The sequence below is a fragment of the Plasmodium gallinaceum genome, assembly GCF_900005855.1.
Source record: "Plasmodium gallinaceum strain 8A genome assembly, contig: PGAL8A_v1_119, whole genome shotgun sequence".
In the NCBI taxonomy this organism is placed as follows: Eukaryota; Apicomplexa; class Aconoidasida; order Haemosporida; family Plasmodiidae; genus Plasmodium; species Plasmodium gallinaceum.
In genome coordinates this window covers 1,045,571-1,061,233 of record NW_021628276.1, presented here as the reverse complement: position 1 = coordinate 1,061,233, position 15,663 = coordinate 1,045,571, and the positions used below count along the sequence as shown (strand labels likewise).

The 15,663-nt window shown below is 17.4% G+C and overlaps 5 protein-coding genes across 5 annotated transcripts; 3 read left to right on the top strand and 2 right to left on the bottom strand.

The window, feature by feature from the left end:
* Positions 1–1,035: 1,035 nt before the first annotated feature.
* On the top strand, positions 1,036–1,959 carry PPP4 (serine/threonine protein phosphatase 4, putative; the record flags this gene model as incomplete). The annotated part of the gene is made up of 1 exon (XM_028673145.1): positions 1,036–1,959. One exon carries the CDS (start codon positions 1,036–1,038, stop codon positions 1,957–1,959), a length of 924 nt encoding a protein of 307 aa, XP_028529627.1.
* A 1,190-nt stretch (positions 1,960–3,149) lies between these two features.
* PGAL8A_00440400 (conserved Plasmodium protein, unknown function) lies at positions 3,150–4,963 on the bottom strand (the record flags this gene model as incomplete). Its single annotated transcript, XM_028673144.1, has 2 exons — positions 3,150–4,642; positions 4,921–4,963. 2 exons carry the CDS (start codon positions 4,961–4,963, stop codon positions 3,150–3,152), a joined length of 1,536 nt encoding a protein of 511 aa, XP_028529626.1.
* Positions 4,964–7,024: 2,061 nt separating this feature from the next.
* On the top strand, positions 7,025–8,238 carry PGAL8A_00440300 (dynein light chain, putative; the record flags this gene model as incomplete). Its single annotated transcript, XM_028673142.1, has 5 exons — positions 7,025–7,048; positions 7,157–7,198; positions 7,321–7,444; positions 7,767–7,844; positions 8,168–8,238. The coding sequence occupies 5 exons, from the start codon at positions 7,025–7,027 to the stop codon at positions 8,236–8,238; spliced, it is 339 nt and encodes a 112-aa protein (XP_028529625.1).
* Positions 8,239–8,676: 438 nt separating this feature from the next.
* Positions 8,677–11,877, top strand: PGAL8A_00440200 (conserved Plasmodium protein, unknown function; the record flags this gene model as incomplete). The annotated part of the gene is made up of 5 exons (XM_028673141.1): positions 8,677–8,913; positions 9,203–9,301; positions 9,460–9,591; positions 9,772–10,104; positions 10,285–11,877. 5 exons carry the CDS (start codon positions 8,677–8,679, stop codon positions 11,875–11,877), a joined length of 2,394 nt encoding a protein of 797 aa, XP_028529624.1.
* A 588-nt stretch (positions 11,878–12,465) lies between these two features.
* Positions 12,466–14,391, bottom strand: PGAL8A_00440100 (fumarate hydratase, putative; the record flags this gene model as incomplete). Its single annotated transcript, XM_028673140.1, has 1 exon — positions 12,466–14,391. The coding sequence occupies one exon, from the start codon at positions 14,389–14,391 to the stop codon at positions 12,466–12,468; it is 1,926 nt and encodes a 641-aa protein (XP_028529623.1).
* Between the last annotated feature and the right edge of the window lie 1,272 nt (positions 14,392–15,663).

Genomic DNA, 15,663 nt, shown 5'->3' with positions numbered 1-15,663 from the left:
ATGATCAAATGAACAGAAAAAAAAAAAAAAAAAAAAAAAAAATTCACTGATTTCTGTAAAAATATTTTTATTAAAATTAATAAATTCTTTAGTATATATTATTTATATTTAAAGTTAAATTAATTAAACTTTTAAAAAAATAAAATATATTTTTATAGTATATATAAAAACTAATTATTAATAATCTATGAATCACTTAAAAGTTTATATACATTTTAGTTCATTGTTTAATTCATCTAAAAATGAGTAGAAAAAAATGAAAACAATTAGACGTATATTTAATAAAAAATTTTCTTATTTACATGTGTAATGCTGATATAATGATTTTTCATAAAATATACTTTTTCCATTTCTAATAAGTGATTTTTATAATTTTCAGTACTCATAATTTAAACTTTCTTTTGTAACTGAAAATTATCGAAAAGGAACTTCACAGGATTTATAACTCTCATTTATGTAAGTATTAGAGGAATAATTCATTAATTTTATTAACAGAAAAATAAAATAAAGGTATTATTATTTTTTTTTTTTTTTTTATATTACATAATAAAATTAATTATTACATATTGGATCTTTTTCTTTTAGTGATATATATTAAATTATTTATTTTTTTCTCTTTATTCCGTTTCATTTTTTTTTCATCTTTTTTTTTTTCTGTGTGAAACGAATTAAAATCCTAATTGTTTTAAATTTAAAATAATATTTATGGAATATGTGAAAATAAATTTTATTTATTAATTTAATTTTGTCATTAAAATGTTATATGTAATGGTTTTACATTTATTTATATAATTAAAATAATAGATGAAAAATATATCTACTTTCTCGTTGCATAGATTTTTATTTTTAGACAGAAAAAGAAATTATTTATATATATGTATAAATATATATGACATATTTTTATAATTGGTATAGTATTAAAATTTGTTTTTCATTTATTATAGTTTTTCATTATTATTTTAGAAAAATAAGGAAACTTTTTTCTCTTTTTTACATTTACAAAATATATTATTCCCCTTTTAAAAAAGGGAAATAATGAACACTAAAGACTTAGAAAAACAAATAGAAATTTTAAAGAAGTGTCAGTTGTTAGGAGAAAAAGAAGTGAAAATTTTATGTAACGAAGCAAAAGCTTTATTAATAAAGGAAGAAAATATTAGATATGTAGATTTACCAGTTATAATATGTGGGGATATACATGGGCAGTTTCATGATTTGAAAGAATTATTTAATATAGGTAATGAATTACCAGAAGTGAACTATATATTCTTAGGAGATTATGTAGATAGAGGAAAATATAGTATTGAAACATTTTTATTATTACTAGCATTAAAAATAAGGTACCCTGATCAAATAACATTAATAAGAGGAAATCATGAAAGCAGACAAATTACTGAAGTGTATGGTTTTTATGACGAATGCATAAAAAAGTATGGATCAATTAATGTATGGAAATATTGCACAGAAGTTTTTGATTATTTGTCAATTGGAGCATTAATTGAAAATAATTATTTTTGTATACACGGTGGACTATCACCATATTTTGATAAAATTGATGAATTAAAAAAAATAAAAAGATTTCAAGAAATTCCTAGAAGTGGGTCGTTATGTGATATTATGTGGTCAGATCCATCAGATAAAAATGGATGGGACAAAAGTCCAAGAGGAGCAGGATATTTATTTGGACCTGACACAGTTCATAAATTTTGTCATGTTAATAATATTGAGATAATAGCTAGAGCTCACCAATTAGTTATGGAAGGCTATAAATGGTGGTTTAATAGAAAATTGGTGACTGTATGGTCAGCACCTAATTATTGCTATCGTTGTGGAAATTTAGCTAGTATAATGGAAATTGATGAAAATTCTATTTTTAATTTTAAATGCTTTGGACCATCTGATATTGAAAATAATTCAAATGAATTTGTTAAAAAATACCCTCCTATATATTTCTCTTAAGAAAAAAGTACATTTTTGTTAAAAAAAAAAAAAAATAATAATAAAATGTAAAAAAAATAAAAAGTAGAGGAAAAAATTAAAATAAAGTTTTTTGTATATACATTTGTTTATAAACACATATTTTTCAGTAATTTTTTTTCATAATTTTAACTTTTTATTATTATCTTTAATTATATATATATATATACATTTTGAATACTAATTTGCAAAAGTTTAAATAAGTGTCATTTGTTTCGTTATTCCTATATAAACAATAAGAAATAAAATTGAGTCTTGACATGAATTGATAATATACCTTTAATTTTTTAAATAATTTGCTCTTTCTAATAAATTATTTATATTTTTTTTCTTAAATCAAAATTTACATTAATCTTCGCGAAAAAATAAAAAGACTAAAATATACCATGAAAAATATTTTAGACATTTTAAAAAAATTACCAATATATTTATATTTTAGTAAAGCAATGTTGCAATTTTTTTTTCTTTTTTTTTTTAAACCTATGCACATAGTGATATGTGTGTATAAATTTTTATTATAACTTTTTTACTTTATATCTTTAGATATAAACAGGTATAGGCAAAAAAAAAAAAAAAAAAAAAAAAAAAAAAAAAAAAAAAAGTTTATAGGAATTACATAATATATAAGCATTTTTTTATACCATATATTAATTGAAAAGATAATAAATGTTAAGTAAAATAACAGTTGTATAAATATTAAAATGAAGTATATACAAAAAAAAAAAAAAAAAAAAAAAAAAAAAAGTTTATAGGAATTACATAATATATAAGCATTTTTTTATACCATATATTAATTGAAAAGATAATAAATGTTAAGTAAAATAACAGTTGTATAAATATTAAAATGAAGTATATACAAAAAAAAAAAAAAAAAAAAAAAAAAGGAATTAGATACACAGCTTATCGATAACAATTACAGAAATATACTAGTGAACTTAATTTTTGTAAAAAAAATAAAATAAGACAAAAATAAGTGTTCAAATAAATATATTAAAAGGCATTTTTAAGATAAGCATAATAAAAAATATATTTTTTAGGAATGTTAAATATATTCAGTAATAATTTTTTTTTTTTTTTTTTTTTTTCTATAAGTGTGAATTTCTATTTGTTTCGTGATTCTTGAGTTTTATTCATACATGTACACCTATAATTATTATATTTAAATTTTCTTTTTAATTTATTGTATCAAATTTATGCAATTTCTTTCTCCATAAATTATATTTTGCTTGAAATTTTGCATTAGTTATATTTTCATATGCATTGGGTGTGCTTGGATCATCTTCCATTCTTTCATCATATCTTACAAGCTTAACGTAATTCTTATATTCTTTTGTTGATTTACCTACTGCTATTTCTTTTAAACGACTACTTACTCTATTGCTATTTACATTATTTAACACTTCATTAAAATTATTTCTTATATCTCCTAAATAACTAATAAAATTATTATTGAAATTATTAAATTTTTCTAAATTTATATTTTTATTAATCATATTATTAAAAGGATCTATAACATTATTACTTTTATCTATTTTCTTAAATTGATCATTACTACTATTTTCTTCTTTAAAAATTATCTTTTTATTGAGATTTAACCCTTTTAAATTTGTTTTCGTTTCATTCTTTTTATTTGGGTTGCTAGAAATATTATCATCGTTTCTATTTTTTTTATTATCATTTGCATTTTCTCTTATTTCTTTTAATCTATTTTTTACTTTTTTTGTTGGATTTAATGGAATATTATTTTCATCAAGTGTTACCTCACATGATTGTGTATAATCATATTTAGAAATACTATTGTCAATATTTAAATTTCTATCTTTTCTTTTTTTGCATTTAGTGATAGTATCTGAATTTTGATTTTCTACATTATTAATTAAATTACAGTTCTTTGAACTTTCTTCAGAAACTTTATTTTCATGTACATTTTTTGGAGTAGTAATTGAATTTGTTTCATCCATTTTGTTACTTTCATTTTTCTTTTCTTTTTTTTCTAAAATATATTTAGAAAAGAAAGAATTTTTTATTATTTTTTTATCTAAAGGAACATTTGTAATTTTTTTATTTTTGTTCATTTTACAATCAGATGAATTAGAATTTTTTTTTTTACACATTTTATTACTAAAATTAGAATTATTAATACTTTTATCTTCAGAAACAATGTTTGAATCTTTATTATTATAACCACTAAGATCTTTATTTTCTTTTTCCTCGTTTATTTGTTCATTTATTTCTTTATTTATTTTATTAGAATTAATGCTATCACTAATTATTTCTTCATTTTTTTCATCGTTTGTTTCGCATTTTATTTTTTTGTCTAATTCATGATCATTCATATTAGCATCTTTATTTAATAATTGATCAATGTTAATTTGTTTGTCATCTTTGTGTTCTTTTTCTTTACTTTCTTTTTCATTTTTATTAATTATTTCATTTAAATTATCATTTTTATTTGTTTGGGGATCAACAAATTCTCCTTTTTTATCCTTGTTATCTGTTATACACATATTTTTTATTTTTAAATTTATACCTACATTACTATTATCTAAATCACCATTATAAGAATTTATGAAACTATTATTTAAATCATTTTTTTTGGTACTTATTTTTTTTTTTTTTAGTTTTTCATTGATGTCATCATTGTTAGTTATAGAATGTGAAAAATCTAAAAAAAAAATGAAAAATGGATAAAATTTATAAGAGTAAATAAAAAAGAATGGAGAAAAATTTATAGGAATATATAAAAAAGGAGTTTAAAAAATTATATATTTTTATTGATTTTATAAAGTTTTATTTTAGTAAAAAAACTTTAAATTCTATTTATGTTATAATAAAAAAAAAAAAAAAATTAAGTGTAAATACAAATAATATAAATTAAATATTACAATCAAATTAAATGAATAAATACGTTATTTTACTTTATTTTATGTTTTTTTTTATTACTTGATTCGCTTGATAATAGATCTACCCATCTAATTGTAGACATTTTTTTGATATAGTTTTGTTTACTTTTTATTAATTTCTTTTTTTTCTTGTCTTTTTCGGTATGACTAGTTTAAGATTTTTTACTAATTTTATAATTTATCACTCTGTTTTAAATTTTTAAGCTTAAAAGGATAATATAGATGTATAAATATGGATAACAAAAGAAATAAAAGGTAAATATAATAATGTGCCTATTTAAGCTACTCAAAAAGTGGAAATAAATAATAAAAATATTTATTTTATCTTATTTTTAGTATCAACAAAAATAATATCTTGTATGATTATAACATAAAAAAGTTGGTTTATGTTAAAATTTTTAAGGGAAATTAATATATATAAATTACGAAAATAAAAAAAAAAAAGTTAAAAAAAAAAATCGTTCATAAAATTTAAATATATATATATATATATATATTTATAGTAATCAACTCAATACTTAAAATAATGAAGTAGTTGAATAATGAAAGTTGTAAAATTAATGTAAAAAAAAAAAAAAAAAATTCTTCTATTAGTATATGTATATATCCCTTATATGCATATATGTATATATATAGGTTCATATAAATGATTTCATTAAAGTAAGAATATAAATCTATTTTATGAAATAATTTTAATATTTTTTTTAAAGTAAAATGTTTAAAATTGTAATGAAATGATATAAAAAAATATTATATTTAAATAATCATTAAAAAATAATTAAGTTGTTTTTAAATGCTTTTAAATGAGACTTGGAATATCTATCATTATTCATATGTATAGCTAAAATGTATTTTTTTAAAAAATAATCAAAAACTATAAATTATAACTATAAACATAATTTTTTAAAAAAAATATAAATTCTTTTTCATTTTTTTTTTTTTTTTTTTATTCAATATATATGTTATACATATATATATATATATATATTTTTAAACAAAAATGAATTTCATCCTATCAGGATGAGAGATCAAAAAAAAAAAAAAAAAATAAAATAAAATAAAATAAAATAAAAAAAAAAAAGGAATAAAAAAATTAAATAGAAATGTTGAATAAATATCAATTTATTTTAAATAAGGAAAAAAAATTTCCAAAGGAATGCTTGAATTATTAATTTTTGATTTTTGTATATTAATCTAGTTAATTTACTTTTTCAACTAAATATTAATATTACAATCAATGAGTTTTTTGTTTTCAAAATTCATATTATAGAGTCATATTAATATATACAATTTCTTAGTAACATTTTTTCAAAAAAAAAAAATAATTCCATTTAATCAATTGTTACAAATATTAATGAATATAACTTAAAAGGATATTAGACATATGATATTGAGTTCTGAAGTAGATATATTTTATTTTTTTTTTTAGTTTTATTCATGATTAATTAAAATATACACACGTTTTAAACCTTTGGATAAATGTGTGCATATTCATTCAATTCCTTTTTTTTTTTTTTTATAATTCACAATAAAAGTAAAAATGAATAATTTTTTACAATGAAAAGGAAAATAGAAAAAATAAGGAAAAATCCTTTAATAAATAAAATGTGACTATTATTTTTTAAAAATATAAAATTAAAAGATGATACATTAAATTTTGCAGATAATAATTTTAAATTTATTTAAGTCATTTAAATTAAATATATTGTAATGAGATAAATTTTGTATAATGAACACTTCCTAATAATTAAAACTTATTTTTTCTTTTTCTTTTTTTTAATATACATAAATATATTATGTTATTAATATTTTTTTTTATAAAGAATATAAAAAAAAAAAAAACATATATATTAAAATATACTATGAATTAAATTTTATTTATAGAAAATAAGTTATTACATAATATAAAAAGAAATCGAAATGCATTTTATTAGAAAATATTGCATATATAAAATAATATGTAGTTAAAAAGAACATATATTAATTAAACATATTAAAAAAAGAATATAAATGAATAAAATTAAAAGAATACATTGAAATTTCCCTATATTTATTGTAATAAATTGTTTAATTTTATATAATCAAATAATTTTTATTTATTTCTTTAACAAAATAAGTGATATTAGAAAAAATAAGCTGAAATCATGAATGACACAGACAAATTTGAGGTAATTTGTGACACAGTTTTTTATTTTAAGATATAACTACGTTTTTTTATTCTATTTATTTTTTCATGTAAATTTTAAAAACCTTTTAAACAATAAATATGTTTATAGGAAGAATTTGATATTGAACAAATGGAAGAAATAGGAAAACAAGTAATTTTTTTTAAACTAATATATTGAATATTCTTTAATATAAAGATATATTTAAGCATTCTTTTAATAAATTATTATTTTCTTAAATATTTTTAACCTTTTAAAAATAAAATATATAAAAGACTATTTCTCAATTTCTTGAAAAAATGCACTATAATGAAGAAAAAACAAATTTCTGGGTATCACAAATTTTAGATACAACTTTAAAGGAGTTATCTAAACTAAATAAGCCATTTAAATATATTGGTAATTTTTTTTTTTTTTTTTTTTTTTTTTTTTTTTTTTTATGTTTATTAAACAGTTATTATTTCTTCTTAAAAATATGTAAAGAAATTAGATGAATCAAAGTGTTAAATACTAACGGTAGATTATATTAATAAATTAAAACAGAATATTATAGACATTTTCCTTTAGTAATAAGATAGCTTAAAATAAAATTCTTTAGATAATTAAAATGTACTATATATTATTTTTCTAAATTTGAAATAAGAATATGTATACATATAATACATTTTTTTAGATTTAATTTTAAGCTAATTAAATAGCTATTTTTTTTCTTGTATTTTAGCTACATGCATATTAATGGAAAAAAATGGGTCGCCTTTAACTACATCCAATGTTTGTTTATGGGATGAAAATTCAGATGGTTTTCAATTTATTCATTAAAAAAAAAAAAAAAGAAAAAATGAAATAATTAAAAAATAACATAAAAAGAAAAAACACTAAAGAAATTAAAAAAAAAAAAAAAAAAAATAATAATAATAAAATTAAAAAAGAAAAATGATAATATGCACACACAAAAATGTATTTATTTGCCAATTTTTCTGAAGAAAAAAATATTTCTTTTAATTATTAGAACACTTAATAAAATAATACATACATATAAATTAAAAAAAAAAAAAAAAATTATTTTTTTTTTTTTGCTATTTATATAAGAGTTATTTTATTTTTTTCTTTAAATTTTTGTAGGATTATGTAGTGTTCAAATGGGTAATGAGACTTTAGATTGTATTCTTTGTATATATGCCATTAAAACTTGATTTTTATTTATTTCAATATTTTTATTATTCTCCTAATTTTCATTATATTTATAATAATATTTTTTTCTTTTTTATTTTAAAAATGATATTTTAATTTTTTTTTTTTTTTTTCTATTTCAAAAATAATATTTTATTATATTAATTTTAAATATATTTTATTACATGTAAAAACTTCATTGTATCTAAATCAATATATTTTTATAATGAGTATAATAAATTTAAAACATTACAATATTACTATTAAGTATTTTTATTATTATATTTATTTTCCCAAATTTAATGTTAATATATAATAATTATCTTCATTATTTTTTTTTTTTATCATTATAAATGATAAAATATATAAAAAGTTCCTAATCATCAAAAAAAAAGCAAAGAAAAATACATTTAAAGTTAAAAAAACTTATAGATATATTACTTTAAAACAAAAAAGAAAAAATGGATGAGATTTATGAGCATTTAAAAATAATTGATTATAGTTTAATATGTTTTTTAAATAAATATAAAATTATACATAAATATATAAAATATGTATCAGATATTTTTATAAATACAATTTATGAATATAACCTATTAATAAATAAAATTATATTTATGTATAAACAAAATGTTTATAATTCCGTTCATAAAAATTTTATGGAGTTCAAAGAAAATGAGGAAAAAAAAAAAGAACAAGTAAAAGATTAATATATATTTGTTATATTGATGTTAGAATAACATATATAACAATTTCATTAACAATTATTATAAGTGTCTTATAAATTAGATAGGAATGCATTACTATTGTAATTTTTTTTTTTTTTTTTTTTTTTTTTTATATAATACTAAAATTAAGAAATAATTTTAGAATATTTAAAGAATAAAAATAAATAAAAATAGAATAATTTCTGTTTCTTAATTTATATAATGTATAATTGGACATACATTCATCTATTATATTAATTAATATATTTCTTTCTGCAAGGAAAAAAATATCATAGAAATAAAAGAAAATTTAAAAAAAGCTTCAAAACTTACTAAGACTAATATAAAATTTAAAGGAGATGTAGAAGAAGATGATAAAGTAAATATAATTAGAAAAAAAATATTCCTTAATATATTCATATGTATTATCTATTTTTATTTTGATTAAAGTATACTATATATATATATATATGTATATATTTTATCAGTTCTTTTTATTCTTATTATAACTTATTCTATTTCTTTTGCTTTACTCAGAATACATATGAAATTAATACAAATTTGAAAGTTGATTTACCTTATAACATATTAGCTTTATATAAGTTGAGATATTACAAAAATACATTCTTTAAAAATTATTCTACAATAATAAAGAATGATAATTACTTAGTAAAAACATATATAACTATATAAAATTGATAAGATAGCTTACATATGAAATATATATTTGTTTATATCTTTAACTATTTTTTTTTTTTTTTTTTAAAAAAGAATAGTTATCAAATATGTTTATTATGAGGTTTTTTATTAAGTCTTATTTTTTTTTTTATTTCTTCTTGCTCTTAATAGAATGCAAATGAGCAAAGGAAGAAATTTTTAAACAAATTGAAATTATCAGCAAAAGTATGTGATAAAGAAAAAACAAAAAAGAAAAGTGATATTTTCCAAGATGATTATAAAAATATGGTAAGAATATTAAACGAAAATTATTTTTTTAAAGAATCACAAAAATTAAAAGAAATATTGATTATAAATAAATATTTAAATAAGGCAAAAAATATAGTGAATAATATACCTCAATTTTTATATAAAATAATTGAAGAATTTGAATTAACTGAATCTAATTTTCAAGAAAATATGTACTTATTTATTCTTCTAGCTTTAAATAAATGGATAAAAAAGGTATTTAATCTATTAATGTATGTAATAAGAAAATTTTTTTTTTTTCATCAAATAATTAATTTTTGTGGAATATTATTTTGTATATTTAATTATATCTTTATATTTCTATCATTTTTTAAAATGTGCAAAATAATACATATGTTTTAAATAATATTCCTTTTTTTTTTTTTTTTATTTTAGATCATATTTGAATGTGAACATTTTATATCTTATTCTAAAGTAAAAGTCTATAATAAGAAAGTAGAGGAAAACGAAATTTATAAGAAGTATAATGAATATTTGAACGAAATTTTACAGAGAGGAGTTGAGCAAACAGTAGTGTTTAATGAAGATAAATCTTTTTTTTATATTCCTTCAAATCTAAATTTTAACATTAATACCTCTTTTTTAACATACTATTTTTTGTATATAAATAAAAACTTATTTGACTTTTTAGAAGGATTCTACAAGTCAATTAAAAAAACAGAGGGGATAAATAATTATAAAAAATTAAAAATGATTTTATTATGTAATCAAAAGGAAGAAAGTTTATATATGAAAAATGATATATATAATTACAATTTACGTAATGAATATAATGAAACCGATAACTTAAATAAACTAGGTTTTTTTATCGATTCTAATTATATGTATCCTAACATTTTTTTGATTTGCAATTATTTATTACAAGAAGAAACAAAAAATATAATAGATATAATCTATAAACTACAAAGAAATAGTTACAATTTAATTGTATATCAAGATATTTCTATAATTATTCAAATAATTTTATTTATTTTCAAAAATTTAAAAATTATGTTTAATAAAGAAATAAAGGAAAAGGAAGAAAAAGAAGAAGAGGAAGAATATGAAGACTTACGTAAATATATTTCAAAAGCAAATATAAATTATAGTTATTCAAATAATTATGATAAGTTTTTAGTTCCATTACGATTAATGATATTAAATTTATTGAAACTTATACATACTGTAACAAAATGTTCTAATAGAAGTTTTATTTGTAACTTTTGGCAAAAATTAAGCTTAAATGAAAATATAAGAGAGATAGATAATATATATGTAAAAGAAGAAGATGAAGAAAATTATTCTAATAAAAATGCCATTTCCTATAATTTCATCCAATTAAATAAACAATGTAGCCAAAATAATTGTTACCTTCTTAGTACAAAAAAAAAGATAGAGAAAGAATTTTCTGATTGTAATTATAACATAAATATTAATGAGGTTATAAATAAAAGGATATTATGTTATGATTTTTATAAAATAGTTAGTGATCAAGTAAAAAAAGTTAAATTTGATATTGAAAATAGAAACAATAGGGATATGTATACTGGCATATTATTAAAAAAAAATAAATATAAAATAGAAAATGATAAGAAAATTAAAAATGATTCAATGATAAAGGGAAGAAGTATTGTAGTGAAAAAGAAAATTCCTCAAAAATCAGAAGTAATATATTCACCTAATAAAAAAGATCCTAATATTAAAAAAATTACTTTGAAGATTGAGAACAAGGATAACATAACAGAAGATGGACAAAAAAATATCCCAAATACTTCAGAAAAAAATATGAAATCAAAAATATTAAAAAACAAAAAAGATACAAAAGAAAGTAGTAGAAATATTAAATATACTAAAATGGATATAGATGAAAAAAACAAAACATATGAAAATAAAAAAAATATTAAAAATTCATTTAAGTCTACCTCTTCATCTATAAACAGTAAAAATTATACATCTACATCTGTAAAAAAAGATAGAACAAGGCTTTGAAAATCCTAAAAAATGAAAAGAAAAACTATAATTAAAAAATACATTTTTATATAAAAGTACAAAAATGTATTATCATAAAAAAAAGAAAAAAAGGAATAATAAAATAAGTACTTAATTATTCAAATGCAAATAACTATATATATATATATATATATTTCTTTTTAATAAATAAAATAAATAGCATATGTCATTATTTAATATTCAATATTCTACTTCACTTATATAACAGTAGTTTTTTTAATGCTATAGAAGAAAAAAAAAAAAAAAAAAAAAAAAATACAAGTAATATATTTTTATTTTCTATTTTAGTAAACAAAATATTTTTCCTGGTTACATGAAGTATATAATATTAGTTATATATAAACTATTATGTAAATCTAAAACAAAATTTTAATTATATTTTTAATAAAAAAAAAAAAAAAAAAAAAAATGAGAATAATAATATTATATATAAGTACATTATTAATTATGAAAATAATAATTGTATGATTATAAAATTTTATTATTTTACTTTATTCATATTATTTTACACTTATTAAAAAATAAATATTATATATTCTTATTATTTTATATTATTATTAAATTTTATTATGGTATCCATTGATTATAAAAATCATTCCCTTTATTATCTATAACAATAAAAGCAGGAAAATCAACTACATCAATTAAATGTACAGCTTCCATTCCAAGATCTTTAAAATCAATAACTTCCACTTTCTTAATATTATTTTTAGCTAAAATTGCACCAGGGCCTCCTATACTTCCTAAATAAAAACCATTGTATTTTTTGCATGCATTTTTCACTACAGAAGATCTATTACCTTTAGCTAATGATATTAATGAACTTTTATTTTTCATCAAAATTTCAGCATATACATCCATACGACCAGCAGTTGTTGGACCGAATGAACCACTTGCATAATTATCTGGTTTTTTTGCTGGTCCTGCATAATATATAGGATATTTTTTAAAATAATCTGGTATTGGTATATTGTCGTTAATAAATTGATCAACAATTTTTTTATGAGCTGTATCTCTAGCTACTACTAATTTACCCGTTAAAAGTAACAAAGTTGATATGGGATATTTGGATAAACATTCTAATATTTCTTCCATATCTTGATTTAAATTTATTTTTACTCCATTATCTTGATTTAAATCTTTAAATGTAATTTCTGGTAAATACTTAATTGGTTCATGTTCTAATTTTTCCATAAATACTCCATTTTTATTTATAAAACATTTTATTTGTCTATCAGCTGAACAAGAAACACCTATACCAATAGGACAAGATGCAGAATGTCTTGGTAATCTAATAACTCTAACATCATGAACAAAATATTTTCCACCAAATTGAGCACCTATACCTAATTTTTGACTTTTTTCTAAAATTATTTTTTCACTTTTTAAATCTCTAAAAGCTTTTCCATATTCTCCTCCATATTTTTTTATGTTGTCTAAATATCTACAAGATGCTAATTTGACCATTTTTAAGTTCATTTCAGCTGATAATCCCCCAATAACTATTGCTAAATGATATGGAGGACAAGCAGATGTACCTATTTCTTTTATTTTATCTAATAAAAAATTATACAAAGAATCTTCATTTAATATACTTTTTGTCTGCTGAAACAAAAAAGTTTTATTTGCACTTCCACCTCCTTTAGCTATAAATATTAATTCATATTTCGGGCCATCATATAAATAATTTCGATGATCTTTATTTAATTTTTCGTTTATACATGAATTACTGTTTTCCTTTTTCTCCTTTTTAATGTTATTATATATCTCTATTTGAGAAGGTAAATTATTCTTTGTGTTAACTTCGTTAAACATATTTAAAGGAGATAACTGACTATAACGGAAATTGTTATTTTTATAAGCATTATAAATGCCTAAATTGAGATATTTGTGGTCATAAGTTGTTAATATCTCTTCATCTTTCTTTCCTAAAATTATTGCAGTACCTGTATCTTGACAACCTGGTAAAAGCTTTTCTGAACTTATAACAGCATTTTTTATTAAAGTCATAGCAACATATTTATCATTTTTACTGGATTCTTTATCATATAATATATTCTGTAATTGATTTAAATGCTTTTTATTTAAAAAAAATAATATTTCTTTAAATGCATATTCACATAACTTTGTTAACACAAAAGGTGGAACATGAATGTATTCTTTTGCATCTTTTTTATTTGTATCTTGTTTAGAATATATTTTTATATTACCATTCTTATCAAAAAAATTATTTGTATCTGTAAAATCATATCCAACATATTTAGTTTTATTAAAAATATCCTCGTTTATTTTAACTGTTTCAATATATTTACTGAGCTCATCAATACGTGTATATTCAATATCTTCTTCTTCTTCAAAATCTAAAACATCTAAAAATTTATTTAAAGTATTAATATTTAATTTATTTATTTTATAAATGGAATTAATATTCACAGTTTTAATTCCATAAATTTTTTTTGAAAACAATAATGGTATATTTTTAAAATTTAACATTTTACTCTACTAAAAAAAAAAAAAAAAAAAAAATTCAATATTATCATAAACTTTTTATCATTTATTATTTATAGAATATATTCCATTTCCTATTCTTTTTTTTTTTTTTTTGTTATAAAATTAAAAAAAAAAAAAAAAAAAATTCAATATTATTATAAACTTTTTATTATTTAATATTTATAGAATATATTCCATTTCCTATTCTTTTTTTTTCTTTGTTATATAATTGAGAAAAACAAAAAAAGAAATAAAATAAAATATAAAATACTTAATTATTTTATTTTTTTTTTTTAATTCAAAAAAAATAAGGAAAATTAAGTTTTTTTTTTTTTTTTATATTCTTCCCAAAATTTTATCTTGTCAAAAAAATATAAAGTTCTTTAATAAGCTTAATGACCTTTTAATTATAGTATTTTTTTTCAACATTTTTTTATATAGTTTTCTACTTTTTTTTTAATATCATTATTTAATACATTTTCTTTATTAATAAAGATACTTCAGAAATTTTTTAACACTTTCATATGTATATTTTTAACTAATGATGTTGAATGTTTTTTTAAAAAAACTACAAGAAATTATTTTAAGAATGTTTTTTATTATTACATACATAATACATGCATATATATATATATATATTTATTTACACATTATTAAAAAGGTTTATTATGTTGAGGATAAATGGATTTTTTTATAAATAAATTTATAAAAAAAAAAATAAAGAATAAAATGTATCATAAAAGATAAACAAATAAACAAAAAGTATCTTTAAAAATTAGCACACTTTATATTATAAAGGTGTGTGTAAAAAAAAAAAAAAAAAAAAAAAAAAAAAATGTACATATATATATATATATATATTATTAATAAAAAAAATTTTAATTTTACATAAAAAAAAAAAAAAAAAAAGATAAATAAGAAATCAATTATATATCTATTGAATAACACATATACTTTTTATTATTTAATTAAATTCTAAGTATTGTAACAAAATTATCAAATGAATTGTGAATTTTCAAAATTTAGATATATATTCTTTAATTGGAGCAAAAAAATAAAAAAAAAAAAAAAACTGCAAAAAAAAATATAAACTATATATTTATTCTAAAATCAAGAACTTAATTTTAAATTTTTGTAGTAATAACTTCTTATTACTATATGTATTAAAGAAAACAACATATAAATAATACTATTATTTATTATTAAAATATATGTATATATATATATACTTCACTTTTTTTTTTTTTTTTTATCAAACAAATTATACAAAATGTA